At 47.7% G+C, this 13,047-nt stretch overlaps 1 protein-coding gene across 4 annotated transcripts in view; it reads right to left on the bottom strand.

Moving 5' to 3' along the window:
- Nucleotides 1–13,047, bottom strand: part of GNB1 (G protein subunit beta 1) — a 75,912-nt gene that overhangs the window by 3,154 nt on the left and 59,711 nt on the right. For all 4 annotated transcript variants that reach the window (XM_043924691.1, XM_043924690.1, XM_043924692.1 and 1 more), the window contains 4 exons: nt 9,513–9,576; nt 8,283–8,445; nt 1,868–1,934; nt 324–525 (listed from right to left, as the gene is read on the bottom strand). In XM_043924691.1, the coding sequence (XP_043780626.1) occupies nt 324–525; nt 1,868–1,934; nt 8,283–8,445; nt 9,513–9,576 (496 nt within the window). The remainder of the gene's footprint in view (nt 1–323; nt 526–1,867; nt 1,935–8,282; nt 8,446–9,512; nt 9,577–13,047) is intronic.

Here is a 13,047-nt window from a genome sequence, read left to right as displayed (position 1 = left end):
ACTGCTGTGCCCCCAGGGCCCCGCGGAGGCTGGGCTGACAGGGTCCGTTACGGGACTATTTGCCCCCAACAAGAGGAAGCCTCACGGTCAGTCACTGGTCACCCTGGGAGTGGGACACATGCGGGCCTCGCTGGGACAGAGTGAATCACAGCCAAGTCTCCCACAGGGAGATTTTGTCCATTCGACTGTATTTGCATAGAAAAGACAGAACACCTAACCCTGAAAACATTTTCCAACTGGCTGACACAGCTGCAGCTCCTGAGGACTCTAACCTGCTGACCGCCAGCCAGGGGCCCTGACCCACACCTATAACCTCAACTCACACAGATGGCGTTGATGTCAGACTCGTGGCCGGTGAAGGTTTGCCGGCACATCCCTTCTCGCACGTCCCAGAGTTTGGCTGAAGCGTCACAAGCACCAGAGACAAACAGTCTGGTGTCCGGAGCGAGCGAAAGGCTCATGACGTCCCCGGTGTGTCCAGTGAACGTGGTCGTCTGCTGGCCAGTCTCGATGTCCCACAGGGCACTGGGACAGAGCAATGACAGGGGTTACCCCTTGCTTGGAAGACCAGATACACAAACAGACTCCCTCAAACCCCCAGGCCTGCAGCAAGCATCCACGCTTCACCTAAGACAGATCCACATCCAGTAGTGACTTTGCTCAAATGGGTTGTTACAGAGCCAAGCACACACACGACATGGATGAGTCCGCCCGGGGCTTCTCTGATTCTCACACCAGCTCACACATCAGCAGAAGAGGGAGCCGAGTCCCTGTCCAGCGGGGACACTTGTGGACTGGGCCGCACACTTGGGCCCCACAAGGACTCATGAGGGGCAGCAGAAGGCCTCCAGTTGGTGCCCCTGCTGGACAGCTCCATGCCCGCCAGAGACCAGAGGCTGGGTCACTCCGTGGGGCAGAGCCAAGCGTGGGGCCCATGGCCATCAGCTTGAGAGGCTACTCCAGGCCAGAGAAAGGGGAGACACGGCAGCGTGGCGAGGACGCATGCATGGTTTCTGTGCTTCGCCCACAGAAGCAAGGCCATCAGATGCTACTCGTCCCCTGTCAGCCTCACAGAAAACCAGCTCAACTCAGCCCCCACATCCAAGCATGGGGGACCCCTCTCTAGGGCCTGAAGGACAAGCAGGAAGGAAGGAAGACAACCTCCCCCACCCCAGTCCAAAAAACATCCTTCCCAAGTGAAAAAGCTTCCGAAAATACCTTCTAATACAGAGGTTCTTCCTAAACTGGCAGTCAAGACAGACTGCAAATCTTCAGTGAGCGCACACACAAAGGACACCTCACCAGGCAGGGCTGGCCAGGGCGCACCTGCCCCTCCCGTGTGGCTTGCTGGCTCTCGGCCACCACATCTTGCCTCAAAGAGTCAGAAAAACCCACAGGGACAGTTGAAGCCTGAAATGACTCAACTGCTCGATGATTTTAGAGGATATGTTTTGGTGCCACAAGTGAACACTTCACAGAGTTTCAGTGTCTTCCACCAATAAGGTGAAATTCCTATGACACCTGCTACTTTGAAGCTGTGCTCAGAGTCCACAGGGAGGCAGCGCTCACCTGAGGGGGGCTGAAGCGCACCCCCCAAGGCTAGTAACTGTGGCCCACAAAGGCGAACTGTGAGGAAGAGACAAGCCGGTGTTTCACGCAGAGTTCTAGTTTCAAAATCAGTTCTTAGTTGTTCAAAACTGCACCTTCCCATCTACACAGAGCACCATGAACTGGTCCACCTCTTGGCACCTGTGTCTGAAGCCCCGGGGCCACGTCCAGTCACAGTGGCTTAGCTGAGGACTTCCCTGAGGCTCAGCTGCACAGCGGGGAGGGCAGTGTGAGACAGGTTCAGCGCGCTGGGACTCACCAGGTGGTGTCTCCAGAGCTGGTAACGATCTGATTGTCATCCAGAAAACGGCAGCAGGACAGGTAACCTGGAAAACAGACCCAACAATGGCCTCAGCACCTGACTCTACATCTTGTAAATGGAGTGACCACAGTGGGAAGGCCCAGGCAAGGTGAGGCAAATGCCATGTCCACCACCTCTGGCCCTGCCCTATGTGCTGGAAAGAGGAACAAAGCCACACAGACTGCAGGCACTGTGGGCAAGAGCAGAGCCACAGGACTGGGCACCAGGAGGAAGGAGGCACTCTGAGCACACGCGCATCCTGCCAGCCCTTGACATGGCAGGAGCCGCCAGGATGGTGGGTCTGCAGGGGCAAGACACTGGGGTGCAGGGCTGGGGGCAGACTTGTTTTCTGTGGGACAAGTGCATGGTCAGCGTGGAAACTGCTGTGTGTCACTCAGTTCCGCACCCCCCACCAGCATGAGAGGCCCCAGCCTGCATCCCCTTTTGGAATAAGGAAGGGCAAATACAAAGAAGATCCATTCTGTAGAGCCTACATTTGATTTCTCCTGAATAAGCCCTGTTCACCACCATCTCTGTTTTCTTAGCACAAGTGACTCTGAGGACTGCACGTACGGAGTGAGCACCCCACCCGGGAGGCCCAGGGACAGTGTCAGGGCAGCCCCTGACCCCAGCCGGCCGGGCTCCTACCAAGTCTTCCCAGGCCACACAGAGCCACGTGTGATGCTGTGTCACTCAGTAAAACCGAAGACAAAATACACACCGAGAGAGGAGGAGCCCACTGACAGCTGCTGATGTGGAAAGCATAAGGTTGTTGGGAAAACAAAGCCTAAACCTAACATATTACCTCACTGTCTCCCATAGAAGAAACAGAGACAACAGTTTCAGAATATTAGTTCTGTGCCTAGACAAGGACATGTGGTCAAGTGCTCCCTAGAGCCCACATCATGTCCACAGGACATAGGGGACCACATGGCTGCCACCCTCAGCCTCCCCCAGGGGTTCCTCCCAAGGTCCCCGAGCTCCTCCTCTCCAAGAACAGCACTCACTTCCTGGCACACTGCCACCCTCATACAAGCCAGTCTTCCAGGATCCAGTCCTGGAGCCTCCAGCGCTACCCTGTCCAACTGGTGAGCACAGCCGACTGGAAACAGCACTGTGGAGACCCCTGCCCCACCGGCATTGCACACAGGGTCAGACATAGGCACTCCTAGGTCAATGACACAAAGAAACACGCCCTCAAAGATGACCTCTGTCCATTTCCTGCAGGTGGTGGTCACACGGAGCCCATGAGCTTCCTGCCCCGAGAACCAGCAGCTGAATGTTACGGCCACGGCCTTCGAGCACCGGCAACGAGCTCTGGCCTCTTCAGGGCCCAGAAGGTCAGCACACATCAGCTGGTGGATCCTTAGGAACCAGGCAGGCTATGTGTGCCCTCACCAGAACCCCTTGCCTGTGGAGATGTGTGCGTGTAGGTGCCCTCAGCAGAACTCCTTCCCATCCTGTGTGCGTGTGTGTATGTGTGCGTGCCCTTAACAAAGTCCCTTCCTCGTAGGTGTATATGAGTTTCTGTGCACCTGTATGTGTGCGCCCTCATCAGAACCCCTTCCTCATGGGTGTGTTTGTGCATTTGTGTGCACCCTAAGTAGAACCCCTTTCCCAAGAGTGTGGGTGATTGCACGTGAGTGTGCCTGTGCGCCCTCAGCAGGACCTCTTCCCCACAGTTTGTGTGTGCACGTGTGTCCCTGTGTGTGTCCTCAGCAGAAAGGTGGCTGGCCCAGGCACTGGTGCCTTTCCAGAGCCCCAGAGGGTCAGACAAACATGGCACCAAGTGGGGGTGTGCCAAGGCCTCTTTGAGACCACAAGTGGCAGGGGGATGGCCTGGTGCAGGGATGAGCAGGCCATAGCCCAGAGGGAGGAGGCCTGGAATGAAGCAGGACAGGCCCTCTTTCCTCCTACAGCCCAGCCTGCTGGCTCCTATCAAGGGAAAAAGAACAGGCTGAGGGCCCCGGACAGCAAGGACAGCCCAGCCCAGCCCACAAACATGAAGCGCTAGCCACCTCAGGAGGAGCAGGCCATCACAGCCCCAAGGAAGTTCTGGCTAAACTCCTGACCAGGTGATCCCAGGAAGACACCATGTCTGCACTGGGATGGGAGGTTCAGGGAAGAAGGCAGCACTTTCAGGGCATTGCTGATTTCTCAAATACACGATCTAATAATGCCTTTTTGCCAAAACAGCACTCTAAAAGTTATTCTGTATGTAATGTAGTCACAACAACAACAAATACTCTGTCTCAAGGCTGGAAGCTCAGTCCCTGAGCCATTTCCAGAGGGTACCTTGCACTCTGCAGGACAGACAACTTAGAAGGAAAGGTGAGACACCAGAGGACAGAGCACCGTCTGACAGGTGCTCCCTCAGCTCCGCAAGCACTCCCCCAGCCTGGGAGGCCAACTCGAGAGAAGGAACCTCGGCTTGCTCCAAATGGGCCCTGTATCTCATGGAAACAACAACACGAAACTGATCACAGGAGCCTCCTTCCTGAGGCTGCACAAGCTTGATGCCCGCCCCGACTCTGCAGACACCACCAAGCATGAGGGTCTGCTGACAATAGCACCCAGATGGGTTTTATTGCAATTGAGTTCTAAGATCCTTCGAGAAAATGTCCCAACACCAGCTTAACAGAGAGTCCTCAGTTAATGCTCAGGCCTGAGACGCCCGAATGAGGGGTACCAGTGCCCTCAGATGAAGTTAGGAACGACAGAGACAAGACAGACCACACGTGCTCAAATCTGCTGAGTCCACTGACTTTTCACACCCTCGCCTGACTAAAGGGAGGCTACATGAAGCTCATCGAACGTTAACCTTTATTGATATGAAGCATCATGTCTGAAAAGTTACAAATACCCTTAAGATGTAGAATGTTTAAAACACACCACTCAGCTCTCAAGAAGTAAGAGTTCACAATGCATGAAGGAAACACAATTTCTAATGCATTCAAATACTAGTTTTATTTTTTCTTTCAGCAAACAAGTGCTAAAAAATGTAAAAGATTTAATTAAAAAATGGAAGTCCATACACTGAACTGGATATAAGAGATTAATAAACAGTAAGAATGTTTTTTAAGTGTTGCGAGTTCACTGATGCTGGAAGCAAAGTGGTTTATGAAGGGTGCTCACTGGACAGAAACCCTGTTCACAAGGATGGGGCAGGCAGGCCAGGCTGGGTTCCACCCCCAGGAGTAGCCTTCCCACAGAAAACTACTATGAGTGCTGGACAAATATAAAAACAAACTCCTACAAACACTGGAAGCAGCAGCAGACAAACTGAAGGGGAACCTGCACCTGGAGGCACTGGGGGACCTTATTTTTCAGGTGCTGTGCCTGCAGGCAGGTCCCCTCCTGTGACAGCCACAACCACGCAGCCACACCTCAGACAGCACATCTGTGGCCCAACTTTCCTGAGCAGCCAGTAAAGGGTTCTGGGCAACCACAGCCAGAAAGTGAAAGACGAAAACCTAGAAAGGAGAAAGCCATACAAGGCCCTAAAAAAAAATCACGCACCAACTCCCCCACATCTGTCCAAACCACACACAGGCAAGAGAGCTGAGCCCACACAGCATGGCTGCTCCCCACAGGACCACACACCAGGATTCCAGGAGAGTAGTCTGCACAACACAACAGCCGCAAAAGCCCAGGATGCAAATCAAATCACTAGATGCACCAACAAGCAGGAAAATGTCATCTACATTCAAGAGGAACGAGCCACCAAGACCAACCTCAAGGGACTGACTCCTAGAACTGGCAGACAAGAATTTTAAAGGCAGCTCTTGGAACTGCTCACAAGGATCCTAACTATGCTTGTTATAAATAAAAAAAGACAGGAAATCTCAGCAGAGAAACAAGAACTATTTTTTAAAAAGCAAATAAATTCTAGAACTGAAGTGAACATCTGACTTAAATGGCTTGCTGGGTGGTCTTAACAACACCATGGAGGTGACAGAAGTCACATGCCCTAGAGGATGGCTCTGGGGAAGCGGGAGATGGAATCTAAGAGATGAAGTGAATGCACAAAAGAAGAGAGCACCAAGAACAGAAAGTGGACCTCTAAAATTTCCCCAATTTAGTGAAAGACAGAACTTTACGAAGTCAAGGTGTTAAAGCACAATAAACAAAGAAAATCACTCCAAAGCATGTCAGTCAAACAGCTGAAAAATAAAGAAAAATCTTTAAAATGCTAAAAGAAAATAATACCAACCCAAAATTAAATACATCAGCAAAAATATTCTTCAGAGATGAAGGATAGTCAGTATTTCAGGTGAGGACAGACAGAATTCCTTGGTGAGATCCACACCAACTGTAGGAAGCACTAAAGCAAGCCCCTCAGGCTGAAGGGCACCCAGGAGAAAGCGCATGTCTTCAGGAAGAAATGAGCACCAGAAATGGTACAGACTTGAGTAAATGTAAAAGACTATTCAATTTTCTTCAAATGGCTAAGCACGTTTAAAGGAAAAAGTGTAACAATATATTGGGGGCTTATAACACACAAGGATGCAAGACCTAGAAAAAGAAAACTTTGTAAAGGATGAGGAAGGGCAGGAAATGGGACATTTATGGCTACAAGACTCTTGTCTTTCACATAAATGGATACAACATACCTGGCCGAACCTTAAGAATTGTGAACTTACAATTGTGAACTTACATAAACCCTAAAATATAATTCAAAGAGGTAACCAAAAGCCAACAGATAAAACTATAAAATATTATTCTAAACAATCAGGTAACCCAAAAGAAGGCGGGAAAGGAGAGGTCATCATAAACCCCAGTGCATCCGCAATGCAGGAAGCAGACACGAAGCTCACACAATTAGAGAGGCAGAGACATGTACAGTAGACAAGGGACTGTGTTTATAAATACAGTTACACAGACGGAAGAAATACACCATGCAAACAGCCTAAGAAGGCTGGAATGGCTGCAAGAACATCAGATAAAGCCCACTTTCCAGCAGAGGTTCTGAGACAGGAAGAGGGTCAGTTCATCAGGAAGAAACGACAGTCACGAACATAACTGCTTCCACTGAAAGAAGTCAGAATACAAGAAGCAGAAATTTCCAGAATGAAGGGAGAAAGAGAGAAATCCATCCCACCTCAGCAACTTAGAAACTAAAGACACAGAAAATGTGAATAGTGTCAAAGACCTGCTCTGACAAACACGCTGAGAACTGCCCCACAACCTGGCCTCCTGAGCACACGCAGCGTGTCCTTGTCAGACCACCTGCTCCTCAGGAAGTGAACCTCCACAAATGAGAAAAACTCAACCAATACAGAACATGGTTTCTGAACATAACTGCATTTAATCAGAAACCACAACAGGTTATCAAAATGGTGTTAAAAATGTTTCCCACTGAATGACAACATAGCTAAAGCCACACTTGGAGGGGAGTTTACAGCTTGAAAGGCTCAATTTGAACAAGAAGGAAGGCCTAAGGTTCCACCTTAATAAGAAGCTAGAGAGTTAAGAAGGAAGCAACCCCAAAGCCAACAAAAGGCAGGAAATGACACAGGACAGAAATCAGTGCAATACAGGCAGTGTATCTTTAAAAGTTTAAAGATATACAATTAACCGGCCAGAATAAATTTAACAGACTGCCTGAATGAAGTCAAAAGGACACCAGTAACTATGATAATTCTCTGGTTGCATGTGAAGTACATGAGCAGAGGGTGTAGTTTTGAAAAAGAATACAGCAAGAGAAGTAAAATACTGGGGTGAGACCTTCTTTTCCAGAAATGTTATGTCTTTTGTAATAAATAATAACTGTCACAGGTAAATTGAACTTGGCAAAACAACCTACTATCTACCAGTTCCAGCAGGCTCTGTTCAGGAGACCTGGGCCTGTAGGAATGTTCTGCCCTGTGCAGCATGAGTGCTGGTCAGTAATCAGGGTGCGTGTGTGTGTGCACAAGTGGACACAGGTGTATGTACATGGAGTCAGGGTGCATGTGTGTGCACACATGGAGACAGTTGTGTGTACTTGGAGTCAGGGTGTGCATGTGTGTGTACATGTGGAGACAGGTATGTGTAACATGCATGTTTAGATTAGGAAACCATTGTGGAAAAGTGCTCAAGAGAATGAATTATGTCATGCTGATATGGAAAGAAGTTGTCCACTAGCTACTACACAGTGACCCAAGTACCCAGGATCCTTGAAAACCAGACACTATAGTGACTTAAACCAAAAGGCTTCCAACTGGTAAAAGTATATCAAGGCCTGTCTTTGATTTCACTTTCAGAGTATCTCCGGCCATTACTGTAGCCAATCTCATAAAACAACTACTGAGAAGAGACAAGTGTCCACAGCACAGTACTAATGCCTGGCTACAGCACACATGACTGTGACTTTATTGATGAGAATGTGTACCTGTGTGTCCAGCCAGCTCACGACTCACACGTACATTCCCTTCACGAGTTTTCAGATTGTAAATGGAGCAGATGTTATCCAGGCCTCCGCAGGCCACGTAGTTCCCAGAAGGGGCATAAGCGCATGTCATGACCCACGAGGAGCGCAGAGGGATGGCATGGACCTGAAGGGCAGAACACACATGATGTGAGCACGCAGGTCAGACACATCACCTACTGACACTGTGATCCTGCTTCTTGTCTTCAACTGTCATTGCCCCAGAGGTGACACAGCAAGACACTGGCCAAAATTAGTTTAAAATAATTTTTATGGGTGGCCAAATGAAGGTAAAATTTAATTAGAAATTCAGTGCTGCACAACAATTTAATGTAGAGTTTTTATTTTAACTGCTGCACTGCTTGGCTTTTAGGATTAGTTTCCTGACCAGGGATCAAACCCTGGCCCTTGGCAGTGAAAATGTGGAGTCATAACCACTGGCCCACCAGAGAATCCCAAATGCAGATTTATTACAGTCAGGCAGGCACTTCAGGAATACCAGCAAAGCCCCCAAATTGAAATTACATATTAAGAGGAAAACATTTCATTGGCCTATCAAAATGACTATAAAATTACTTCACAAACTCAAGTATTTTTAGTGAAGTAATCAAACTAGACATTACTATAATTAATCCTACCACACACCTCCCTGTGTCTGAGATTTAAGTACCGCAATCTTTTTAAACACATTTGGTATTCTCCAGCAAAATATAACTGAATTTTGTCTGTTATACACATTTAGACCAATGACAATACTTTTTTCATTCAGTATGGATTGAACAATCTTGGATTAAATTTTTAAAATAATTTATACTTTAAAGTACAGTATCTTTCAGATTATTTCTTGTGAAAACCAGTCACTAATGGAAAGCTATACCTCTGCATTTTTAAATAAAACATGAGATTTCCCATGAGCTAAAATTGGATTCCTGGCTCCTAAAAACATGGAGGAGGCCCTCCCTCCACCTGCTTTGCAGGAAGACCAACCATGGCATAAGAGTGTAGCCTGGCAGCACAGGCCACACGTGCCAGCTACGTGACCAGGTTTCCATTTGGCCCAAACAACTTTACTCTAAAAGCGACACCCCCGTGCTCCTCTGCCCTCTCCTTTACAAACTGTGCATAAGTGAACCCAGAGTTTAAACACCTGCCTTTGCCCGGGCTGGTCTTCAGGGCATGGTCTGCAGTGCCTACCTTGTTTGTGGTGTAGCTGTCCCAGATAATAAGTTTACCATCCTGCGAGGCACTGACTAGAAGCCTGGAGCAAAGAGACAAAAGCAAACCCGTCAGCAACACAGGAGCCTCCCCAAAGACAGCAAATGAAAACTAAATTCTCACAACAACTAACACATACTTCAATGTTACATTCGCTTGAGATAATCCCCAGCAAAATTCTAATTGTTAGACCAACTCTGAAAGCATGAAAAGAAAACACCTTCACAGGTAAGAGTGCAGGCCTGATGGTGCCTGTCTTCAGGTGCAGCCCCAGCCGCAGCCCCTCAGCTATTCAGACAAGACACACTGGTTGCCTAGCGCTGCTCTCTCAGGGTTTCTGGTCACCATACACCAGATCTGATGCCCAAAGATCGTTCATGAGTCAAAGGTGGTAGGAAATATTTAGTATATAATTTTATGTTCCATTCTGACACATAAAAAGCATAAACATAAAGGACTAATAAGTTTTTAGATACTCAGAATTTATAAGCCATTTCTCACCAAAAAGGGAATCCAGGTCTCCTAGAACCATGAAGAACTGCCTTCCCACCTGCCTTGAAAAGAGATGCCAATCTAAAGCAAGCTGTGCCTGTCCCACAGAAGAGCCTAATGAACATTTTTTGTGCCAAGTTTCTTGCTCTGGTCAGTTGGGCTAAGTGTGGACCCTGTGTGTTGAAGAGGTGCTTTGTCTGCATTTGCAGAGAGGTACAAGGATATTGCCTAAGGAAAGCATGACCAATAGGCAAACGAACTGCAAACACAAGTACTCCAGGAACCAGCCCCTCCTGGACACCCTGGGGACTCTGCCCTACAGGCGACACTGCTCCGGGATGGGCGAGAAGGTACCCATGGAGAGACCTATGTCAGTGGGGTGGACAAGGAGAAGGGTCTGCTGTTTCAGAGACTGCATCAAAACATGGTCTCAACCATCTCAGACACAAGTGCATTTGGCTTCTTGAACTGCTCAAACCTGGAGGTATTATCACTTGAGTCACTCTGACAAGTGACCTTATGTTCTGATGCACAGACTCTATCACGTGGAGTCTGGCAGGAACACACACATGTTCGGCTCTGCATGACAACACTAATTGCAGTGCAGGCTCCAACTTTATTATTTTGGGGATGCAATTTCTTAGAGCAAATCCCTGCCTTGAGGTGCAGTTATAAATACATCAGGCACTTGAAAGACCCTGTGTATCAGATCAAGGGTCACTTGGCGGCTCTATTACTTTCAGGCCCCTCTAAGTACAGGTTGGCTGGAACATCAGAGCCAACGTAAAGAAGCTCATCCCCTGGAAAGGTCACCTCTACAAAGGTCTCCTCATCAGAAAGCTTAATATTTGCTGACGTGCCCAGGGATGGAGAACCTTTAAGCAGCCCTGATCCCCCAGAAGGTGAGAGAAGACACACCTCTTAATCCCTAAGAGGACTGCCATGAGGACCTGGCTCCTCCTGTCTCCCACCTCCTCGGAGCACAGAGGCAGAGCTCGGAGAAGGCCCAAAGCCCCAGTCCAGGTCCCAAGGCCTCCCACTTCCTGCACACTCACAGACCTGGATGGATTAGCAGTGTTTCCCTCTCAATTGTATCACTTTGGCAGATTTTAGAAAAGGGAGAAAAGGTTTAACATTAATTCACATGATTGAAAGAAGACTCTCAAACATTATAAAAAGTAGACTTTATGTATAAAAATTACAATATATTGATAAACATATCATAAATGGACATATAATATGTACTGACACAAGCACACCCATAAGCCTCACTGTAGGCACCTCCTAGAGCTTTATCTCTCCCTGAAAATTCTCTAAATTTATTCACTTGTTTTTAAAGTATTTATTTGGCTGTGCCGGGTCTTAGCTATGGCATGCAGGATCTCCAAGCTTCGTTGGGGCATGTGAACTCTTAGTTTTGGCATGTGGGATCTAGTTCCCCGACCAGGAATCAAATACAGGCCCCTGCACTGGGAACGTGGAGTCTTACCTACTGGACCACCAGGCAAGTCCCTCTCCTATAGTTTTAAAATACAACCAGCTAACCACTGTGATAGTCTGAGAATATCCATGAACCACACAAACATAATAAAATAACTGGTATTCCCAAATTATTATTATGACTCATTAACCTTGAGTCATGAAAAGAAGTTGTATAATAAACTTTGATGTCTATGAAGATTCCATAAACAAAATGTACATCCAAAACATTAAAAAAAAAAAATTTCTGATGTTAAAGAAGAAAATTTTAGTTTCCAGAAAACATGGCTATCTAGGGGGAAAAAATCTCCAAAGGGCTCTGGATAGCAGGAGTTCTCCTTGGTATCATTTTTTGTTTTCCTGGTTTATAAGACAGCCCTCGTGTAAGGACATTATACCAGTAATTGCCATTTGAAGAGCAGCTGTACAACACACGTCCATGTACCCTACATCGTCCAAGAAAGTGAACAAGCCAGGTGGTGCCCAGCAGCCTCCCCAGTACTCTGCCTCACCCTGCTCCGTGGGCTCCATGACCCTGAACCGGTGCTGCTGCTTCCTCATGTTTGCACCTTCCACCACTGGATTCCCGAGCACAGTTTGTGTTCGAACCAGAGGGCATGCAGAGCCTCGAGGATGTACTCAGGACACCTGCATGATCTACGGGCTCCCTGCCCCTAAGGCCCTCTCTTCATTGTCACAGCTCTGGCCACACACTTGCCATAGTTCTTCAAACACAGCTCTCGGTCACCTCTTAGGACACAAGTGACACATCACTGTCCATCCAACTTCCTGTCTAACCAGGACACTGATGTTCCCAAAGATCAGGAAAAGACCCCAAAGGTAAGATACTATATGATTACCGTCTACTTTTTGAGAATAGAATCTAAGATGGATGGATTAGTAAGGGCAATTTTCCTTTTTTCCTCTTCTATTCTTTCTGATCATTGCCATCATTAACAGGATCTAAGTTAGCTCTCATTTGCATTTGGAATTATATGGGATACTGTACAGAACAAACTAAAAATAGAATCTTTTGTTCTATAGCTGTTGACACACTAAAGCAGCCAATTTCACGAACAAAGAAAAAAATACCAAGCAGAAAATTCCTCTCTGACAATTAAAACATGAAAAAAATGCAACTCAGAGAAAAGCATCTAATCCTCAAAGTATAACATGTTAGTTATTTGAAAAAACACATTACAGTCACAACATCACATGGCTTTTTCTTTAATTATTTGAGAGGAAAAGTGGAGAAAGATTACCCAGTACCCTCCAACAGGAAGACAGAAGGAGCTGGATGGATTTCATTTCAGCAATGCTGCAGGTGAAGGGAAACAGGACAAGGAAGGGGAAGGAGGCCCAGAGAGCAATGGTGACTAGTCATTTAGAAAGAGGTGTGAACACAGGCAGAATTCAAGGAACAGAGGGATCGCTAGAGAAAAGGGGGTGGGGTGGGCAGGCCAGGGACAGGCAGAGACAACACCTCTCAGGTACATGCTCTGTGCCCCAGTGCAGCCCTCAGGACACACGCATCACTGTTTTA

The sequence above is a fragment of the Cervus elaphus genome, chromosome 14 (assembly GCF_910594005.1).
Source record: "Cervus elaphus chromosome 14, mCerEla1.1, whole genome shotgun sequence".
Taxonomy (NCBI): domain Eukaryota; kingdom Metazoa; phylum Chordata; class Mammalia; order Artiodactyla; family Cervidae; genus Cervus; species Cervus elaphus.
The sequence above is the reverse complement of the archived record's forward strand: the minus strand, read 5'-3'. Positions and strand labels throughout refer to the sequence as shown.